A 9259-nucleotide genomic window follows, 5' to 3' on the forward strand; every position below is an offset into this window, starting at 1 on the left:
TTACCAAAAGCAATGTTATTTTCTATTTGTACTTCTCAAATAATAGTATACGATTTGGTTTTTAAAATTACCTAAATTTGTTAATATATTATTTTAAAATGAAAAGTTCTTGACTCTTAAAAAAGGAAATATTAGGTGGAAAAATAGTTTTTAATTTTGTCTTTTGAAAATTCTATGGAGTACATCGTTATATATCGAGAAGAAGAAGAAATCTTAGGTTCACTCCCACGGATGAACTTTTTTATTCACTCCCTATTTTTTAACCAATCAAAATATGCAACCTAATAAAAATATTTAATTGTGAAATCAAATCTCTAATCACTCTTCTATAAAATCAAAACAATCTTTTAACCACATTTAATCGCAAAATTCAAACCATAAGCACCTTTTTTATAAACCAAGTTGACATATAACCTCGTTTAATTGTAAAATCTAAACTCTAATCCACTTTTACAAAACCCAAACCGACATGTAACCTCATTTAATTATAAAATATAAACTCTAACTGTCCCTTATAAACCTAAACCGACATATAACCTCGTCTAATTGTAAAATCTAAATTCAAACTCTTTTTTTTTTAACTCAAACTGACATTTTACATTGTTTAATTGTAAAATCAAAACTATAACCTTCTCTTATAAATCCAAACCAATATATAACTTATTAATTTTTTGTTTTGTTTATTTTTATTATGTGCTAGATTCAGATTGGTTAGGAAAAAATATAGTTAGAAAACAATATAGTTTTTGTTTTATCCCTAAAAGTGAACGCAAGTATTTTCCCGAGAAGAATACACTATTGTATACCACTGGAATACATCGTCTTATACTTTGTAGAGTACACCTTTACGACGGTATACAGAATATTATCTTGGATTTGTTAGGTTTTCATGTAGCCTACTAGGAGAATGAACGGACACAAGACAAAGCAAACTAACTTTGTATCACTACGTTGAGATCTGGTCCATCTCTCAGAAATATGGAGAGAAGAGTCAAAAGCATCTTGTAGATGAAACGAAAAAAACAAAAGGAAGAAGAGATAGAGACAGAATCTACTCACACATCCACGACAACGGCTACTCGATATTATCGACGTATTAGGCATTAGTATTGATAATTTAATATTTCTTTCATAGGTAAAAATAAATTATGGATCCAAGGTTAATAGTTATATAGATTTTAAATAAGTAACGTAAAAGAAACAAGGAAGTAAGAAGAAAAGATAACATCTTGACAACATTGATAATTTATTTATTATTAAAGAAAAACATTTCCTCACATTGAGCTAGCAAATTTAATAGCATCTTCTACCACATCCATGATTCTCGGTTTCGAATTCACCACTCTACAATTCAATCTTATTTCTCCTTGCTTCCCTGTTAAAGGTGAAAGACTACTCATCCTTATCATTGCCTTCGCGAACGCATCGAAAAATTTTCCTTGACCATCAGCGAATTCTCGGACTAAAGGGAGAGTGTCCGAAGCATCAGGGCTAGAGAATAACTCTTGGTCGCTCTGGATAAGTCCTTTGTTCTCTTTGAGATTCACATAGTATTTGTTGTCAAAGAGTGTTGGTGTACGTAAATCAAAATCTACCAAGACACTCTGGTTTCCGTTACGCGGACATTGTTTTCTGAGTGTGGTGAGATAAGATTTATCAAGGGTTGGGTCGGGTAAACCGGTGTCACTGAAGTTGTAAAGCCGATCCATTATGAACCGACATTGGTTTTTGCCAAAAGTGTGACCACCTAACCAAAGAAAAATATCAAAAGTATAAATAAACTAGACCAATAATCTATCATATAGAGATATTAGTTATTACAGCTATACGTGAAAATGTTTCCAATGATAACGTACCGGAAAGAGCAACGAGATCAGAAGCACGGTCGAGTCCGACATTTTTGAATCTATCCTTAAGTTGTTTAAGGGTAAAGGATGGAGCTGGAAGGTTATTATTAGCAAGATCCATAAACCCTCTTAAGCTGTCTCTTCTTCCATTTGGAACCCTCCATGAAGGACCTCCTGCCTAAAGTAAACAATTATATTTGGTCTAAATACTTTATCCTCCTTAAAAAGTTAACAAAATGGTACTCTAGAAACCATTTGCATAGCATAGTAAAAGATGCATACCAAAACAACAGATTCTTGAGCTGCGATGGCGAGCAAATCAGCACATGAAACAGTTCTAGGACATGCTTTCTCTACGGCAGCCTTCATTTTGTCGATCACATCGAAACCTCGAGCGGAATTAGCGTTCCCAAAGGCGTCTTTCTCCGTCCTAAACGATGTGGTGTTGTCTAACAATATCGATGCATCACATCCCTTTTTAAAAAACAAAATATTGTTAAATAAAAAAAATCTTAACATCCGTAAACAGTTGATCTTAATTAGTCTCTTTCAATTTTTATATAAACAAGTTATATCTACTGCTAATTTTTTTTCTCCTTTTACTGCAAGAAAAATAGTAAATCTAGTATCCAACTATCGATAGCATAACTTTATTTACGTGAATCCGAAGGCAGCATTAATTCGCCATGTAGTAGTTTATTATATCCGTATAACTCTTTAGGATAAACTATAGGGAACCAAAAGAGTTAACATATACATGAATATATTGAATCTAATGGTATCTTACATTAACAAAGCAGTCGTGGAAATGAAGACGAATGATGCTTGCAGCGATGCGAGGGTCTGATCTCAGAGCATTGACAATGGTATTGGTTACAATGTCAAAGACTTGCGGACATGTTTTATCATAAAAGGAAGGGCTTAGTTGAGCATGAGACAATGAGACCTGAAGAAGAAGAAGAAATCCCAATTTTATCAAAGAGGAATGCATTTTCTTTGCTCTCTAAGATAGATATTTGGTTATGGTTTAATTTGAGTGAATGTAGGTTTTGTGTTAACGATTCCTTTTATAGCAAAAGGTTCTAGCATGGCGGCTTTTACTTTTGTGGATTATTTGACATACTTTTATTCAAGTAGTGTATTCGTGAATAGTATATTACATATTAAATGTTATACTTTGAATAAGACATTGTTAATTAGTTGTTGAATGACTCTGTACAAAGTGGTTTTGAAAGCATCTGTTTTCTTTCGGCTACTAGGTATTCTAATTCAGAATCTCTTTTTTCACACTTTAAATGCATTTAAACTCATTTTCTCTTTTGTAAATATGGCTATAGATCAGTGTTTTCTCTAGAAGTTAGACGTTATGATCTAGCCATTCACATAAGGTTATGTATCCAAGTTAATAAAGTTATTGTACGTTCATTCTTTTCTTTTTCCCCAATATTTCAACTTTTTTCCTTGTTTTCTTCTTTTTGTGATAATGGCTATACCAATACTGTACGATTCATTTTAAACAGTAACTAGGTAAGAACACGTGCCATCTACGGTAAATTTTATGTTTTTTAATTTTATGAGAAAATGATTTAAAAAATTCAAAAATTTTATATTGAATCCTCAGATGTCAAAACAAAATTTTGTAAATGCGGTAAAATATTTAATATCATGGCTTCAACTTGTTAAATATCATACAATAACACAGCCTTTTAGTCTATAAATACTTAGAAATTAAATTTCATATATTTTGTTAATTTATATATACAAATAAAATTACGTTTACGTCATTTATAAATTTAGACTTATAGATTTGCGGGTTTAATTTAAATTTATGTAATATACAAACAATTTTTTTGATGTTAAAATGCATATACTACGTATATGTTTATATTGTTTAATTTTCATTAAGAAACACAATGTAGTTAATATATGTATATATATATATGTATATAGAAGTTTTCTAATTTCAAAAATTTAAGATATTTAATTTAGGTAAGATTAATTAATAAGAATAAGTAGTATATGAAATTAAAAGTGTTTGGCAAGATGGATAGCAGAATTAAATAAATAAATAACAAAAAAGATGAGAATAATTGTGGGCTTGACATAAGCACCAAAAACTCTCTTTTAATATATAGAGGATTGTAGAAAATAAAGAAAAAAAATGGTATTCTGTCCAAAAAAGAGGAAATAGACTGTAGAAGATATAAAAAAACAGTTAATAAACTTATAAAATCATGTATTGTATATTAAAAAGTAATCATGTAACACACGACGAACATTTGATCTTGATTTATAGCTGAAAATATATAGATTTTAAACGTTAAGGTTTGGGTTAGCTGATTTTATAGTCATAAACTAATTGCATTCTCATTTTGATCCGCGTTAGAAAAGATCTGTTCTCCAAAAGACAGCTAATTTATGCAGTCTAGACCCGTCTTGGAGAGATATACGAGTTCTGAACTATAAAAAATGTAATCATGTGTCTGAAAGTGATAAAACACATAGAAAGAAGCAAAGTGCATGTCTTTACCTAAGTTGGATTATCCATCAAAGGTCGTGGACATAATATTGGTTTTAGTCAAGAATATAAAGATGAATGTGTCTAGCACATACCAATACAAATAAACGTGCTCGCATTACATTTTTTTACTCGTTTTCTAAAAGCTTTTTGCATTTTCCACATAAACTCATATATATTAATTATTAAAAGACTAGTAAAGTTGAAGAACTAGTGGCAAGTCCTGCATATGACACAAAAAAAGTCCTAGATTCGATAAGAGGAAGAAAAAAAAAAGACAAAGGAGTGGTTCAGAGACCCACGAGACTAATAATGAAATGAAAAAAAGTTTCATGTTTTCACGAAAGCGAAAGAGGCTGCTATAATTCGTCAAACCAAGGGGGCTGCTGTAATATATGAGATTTGGTACGTAGTAGTTGAATCATAAATTCATAGATATATTAATTAATTGAAAACACTTACAAGATACTTTCACTACAAAAACACTATGTGTCTATGTCGTAAACTAAAGAGAAGAAAAATGAACACTTGATGTCGTTTTTATTTCTTTGTTTTGGTAAATCATTATGTTAATAGAGTGTTTTCAGGTTATTCTAATTAAAATAATTAGTTAGAATAATCTAACTAATTAATACCTTATTATAGTGTGCATTTTTTTTACGAATTCTCAACTATTTTTAACAAAGGTATTATACATGTTTGACAAATAAAAACCCAACTACAACATATAATCAATGAAAATAGGATTCTATTATATATATTTAAAAAAAAAAAACCTTTTGTCAAAAAGAAAAATCCATAAAACTGTACTAACTACTCTTATCAATTATCTTTAAAATACACAAAAAAAAAAAAAAGCTCTTTCAAAATAATATGCCAAACAGTTGAAAGACATTAACAAAACGGTAAATCACATAAATTTCTCAATTTAAAAATTTATACTAAACTAAAATTTAACCACATATGCCATTAAGGCATGATCTCATATAGTAATAATTAACCCCAAAAAACAAACGAATATCGTCTCCTCATATTCTTTCTCTCCTCCTTCTCTAAACATCTCCTCTTCTCTCTTGACACTGTTAATTTCAAAATCGAGTAGAGTTTTGTCACCCTTGTTTATGTATGTTTGTCCCTTTCAAACTACAAGTTCGTTATCACGTATAATTATACCGAAACTATAAGATTTCGTTACGTTACTATACATACCCGAACTCAAGTTATTTGAAATTTTCATACCCAAAATTATAGATAATGGCGAAAATATACATTGATCGTAAGTCAGTGTGTCAAATCGTTATCAAGCCATGAACAATGTCAAGTCATTTCCTGAGTCACATATATATGATGCGTCTAGCCTTTTTGGGGATTTACCTTCTTCATGTCTGACCTAAGAAAATCAAGTTAGTGATAGGCTTATCATTAACTGATCCCACCAATTGTTAGTATGATAACCAATTTCAGTAGCTACAATTCATGCCTTCTTGATTTTGGAGTATTTGGAAATCAAAAACATATTCAATCATTCTCACTCTAGATATGCGTCAAACACAGTTTTTTCCTTGGAATGAATGAATTTTCTACTTGATACTCCCCAAGTTGTCGTCATCAGTTTGATCCCTGACTTCTCAGCACTTTGTGGTCTCATATGGCTCTTGATGTGTTCATATTTTGGTGATTTTAAACCTTTTGTTTGTGCTATCTTCTCTTTTTTCTTTCTTGACTTCCTAATGTCATGACCAATACGATTAAAACCTCCAGTATCAATGCATCAAGAGATTAAGAACCGTAGGTCTGATTTCTATCTTCTCAAAGATCAATGGATTAAGAGATAAAGAGATATCGAAAACTTCGTTTAGAGAATACGTTTTCTTTTATATATATCTTAAACAACCATCGTTCACCTTACAAAGCTAAGAGTATTTATACTCTTCTAAACCATAAAACCCTAGAAGTCGAAGCTTGTTAATCAAGCCATAAGCAAACCGACTAAACTTAAAACCCAAAAGCAATAATAGAAAATCCCATTAAAAGAATAAGAGACCTAAAGTAAACGAAACAGAGATAGACGGTGCTGCTGCATCACTTCCTTTGTATTTTTCCTTCCATTTTAGCTCTCATTTGCATTTAGAGACCTAAAGCATATATGCATTGCATATATTTGTCTTTTTAGAACCTTTTGATAGGTTTTTGGAGTGTTTTGGATTGTGTACTAGGGATGTAAATATGAGATGATGCAAAGAGAAGAGAAGACGAACAAGAGAGAATTCAAGGCGAGAAGTTCACTGGCCGACCCATGAAGTGACTTATCGATGAAAGGAGTGCCACAAGATCGACCAAACGACTAATTCACCTGGATAGGCCAGACAATTGGAAAGATTGAGAAATCTGGGAAAAAACAGTGACAATCAATAGGCTTAGATAAAGCAAGAATCCAACTAGTTGATCGACTATCGAACCCCCTTTACTAAACCCACCGGGTCAACGTGAGTTCTCATGTATCTTTTTATACATACCAACATATGAGACATAAAACTCTAAGCTTTTAATTTATGGTTTTATATCCTATAGTTCTTATAAAATTCCTTTAGATTTAAACTCTTTTGAATACAAATCTTTAATGATTATCCGAATCTTTTAGAGTTTCTTTATAATATTTATCTTCCTTGCTCATTTACTTATACTTTTCATTATGTTTTTTTTGTTGTTGTTGCATATTCACGAGCTAGTGATTATATTAATCTCAGCTGTGAAAAATGAGTTAGTTAGATTAGGATGTTTAAGGCTTGATTCACCATGTTGAAGACTAAATCTATATGTTTTCATCACTACAAGAAAATAGGATTTTCAATTACGACTACTGCTGGCAACTAAATATTTAATCACCAAAATTTGCGACTAAATTAGTCACTATTAAGCGATTTCTTGGCATCCAAAAAAATTTAGTCGTGTAAATTAGCAACGTCTTTGTGACTATATTGCATTTGGAAAAAAATAGTCGCAAATTAATTGCTAGTTTTTTTTTTTGATGACTACGAGGTTTTGAACCCGTAGGCCCGTACATCCCCAAAGGCGAGGCCCAAACCATGTAATATAACTCTCCTTTGGAGAGCAGACCCCTCCCAATGTGAATTGAACCCGTGACTTCCAAGGTCCCTACATTATCGGTAACCAAAGGGCTTAACCACTAGGCCAACTCATTTTTGGTTTAATCGCTAATTTATCATCAACTTCAGTCGTCTTTTTAAGGAAAAAAGATTATCAGCTATGTGAAATATAACAGAATACATGGCTACACATACCAAGTAAACTAATGTACACTCAACTACCTGACGTATATGGATTGCATGGCTACATATACGAATTATATGGCGTCATGTGGTCAACATCATAAACATAGAATCTCAGATTAACCGGTCGACTGACTCCGGCGTTGACCGGCGTTGACCAACAAAAATATTCAAAAATAATTTTATTTGGTGTTGTATAATCAAAAAATACATTCTATATCCAATATAAATATATTTTGCATATATAATTCATACTTAATTCTCATAATAGTTAGGTTTTTCAATTTAGAAACTAAACTAGGAGTGTAAGAAAATGATTTATAATTTTAAGATATGAAAATTTAAATTAAAACCAGAAATTTTTTATTAGAAACAATTAAGTAAGAAAATTGTTTTTTTATATTATCATTTAAAAAATATTAACTTCTTATTTTCATTAGAAAATAAATTATTAGAATCAAACCCAATACATATGAGTTTCACTAAGAAATAATATGCAAAAACTAAGTATATAATTTTTTAGCCTAAATTTATATTTTATATCAATTTTTATAAAGTGAAACAAATCAATAAAAATTGAATCAGTTTTGTTTAATTGATGTTAAACTAGTTATCATAATATCAGTTAATATAATTGATGTTAAGTCATTAATATTTGCATCATTTACAAATAAGTAATTTAAAATAACATTACTTAGTTTTGTGATACAATTTAAGTGATGTAATACACTCTTTTTTTTGTAGTGAGTTTATATCTTAAAAATTCTAAATAATTTTTTTTATACTCTTAGTTTAATTTTGAAATTGAAAATACTAACTATTTTAAGCAATCAATGCATTAAATATATATACAAAATATATTTATATTGGGTATAAAATGTATTTTTTGATTATAAAATACCAAAAAAAACTATATTTTAATATTAAAAATAAATTAAAAAATAATTTTTAAATATTTTTGTTGGTCAACGGCGGTCAACGCCGGAGTCAGTCGACCGGTTAACCTGAAATTATATGTTTATGTTGTTGACCACATGACGCCATATATTTCGTATATGTGGTCATTCAATCCATATACATCAGGTAGCTGAGTATCTTTTACTTTACTTGGCATGTGTGGTCATGTGTTCTGTAATATTTCATGTAGCAGGCAATCTTTTTTCCGTCTTTTAATAATTAATAAAGATGAGTTTATGTGTAAAATGCAAAAAGCTTTTAGAAAATGAGGAATAAAAAACTTAGTGCTAGCACATGGTTTTTTGTAAATTGTAGTGGTAAGTGCTAGACACATTCATCATTATATTCTTGACTAACAAAACCAATATAATACCCACGACTTTGATGGATAATCCAACTTATGAAAAGACATGCACTTTGCTTCTTCCTATATGTATATTCACTTTTAGACACATGATTATATTTGCTCAGAATTAAGAGGTTCAGAACTCGTTACTCGATCTCTCCAGGACGGAGTCTAGACACATGTAAATTAACTTTCTTTTGGAGAACAGATCTTTTCTAACACTGATCGAAACCTTTTTGTCTAAAATATTTATGTTTTCAATAACTAAATGGTTTAACTATAAATGATCAATTTGTTTGTT

The 9259-nt window shown here is 30.3% G+C and overlaps 1 protein-coding gene across 1 annotated transcript; it reads right to left on the bottom strand.

Moving 5' to 3' along the window:
• Nucleotides 1-1209: 1209 nt before the first annotated feature.
• On the bottom strand, nucleotides 1210-2969 carry LOC9308482 (peroxidase 37). The gene is made up of 4 exons (XM_002874507.2): nucleotides 2635-2969; nucleotides 2130-2321; nucleotides 1857-2025; nucleotides 1210-1747 (listed from the first exon to the last, which is right to left on the bottom strand). Exons 1-4 carry the CDS (start codon nucleotides 2836-2838, stop codon nucleotides 1275-1277), a joined length of 1038 nt encoding a protein of 345 aa, XP_002874553.1. The 5' UTR covers nucleotides 2839-2969; the 3' UTR covers nucleotides 1210-1274.
• Nucleotides 2970-9259: the final 6290 nt, after the last annotated feature.

This window comes from Arabidopsis lyrata (genome assembly GCF_000004255.2).
Source record: "Arabidopsis lyrata subsp. lyrata unplaced genomic scaffold ARALYscaffold_6, whole genome shotgun sequence".
Taxonomy (NCBI): domain Eukaryota; kingdom Viridiplantae; phylum Streptophyta; class Magnoliopsida; order Brassicales; family Brassicaceae; genus Arabidopsis; species Arabidopsis lyrata.

Bases quoted from the DNA above. Each gene is read 5' to 3' on its own strand.
- LOC9308482 (XM_002874507.2), bottom strand. From the start codon at position 2,838: ATGCATTCCTCTTTGATAAAATTGGGATTTCTTCTTCTTCTTCAGGTC. The intron at 2,322-2,634 runs GTAAGATACCAT...TTTTTTAAAAAG, and splicing joins TCCACGACTGCTTTGTTAAT to GGATGTGATGCATCGATATT. The intron at 2,026-2,129 runs GTATGCATCTTT...TGTTTACTTTAG, and splicing joins CTCAAGAATCTGTTGTTTTG to GCAGGAGGTCCTTCATGGAG.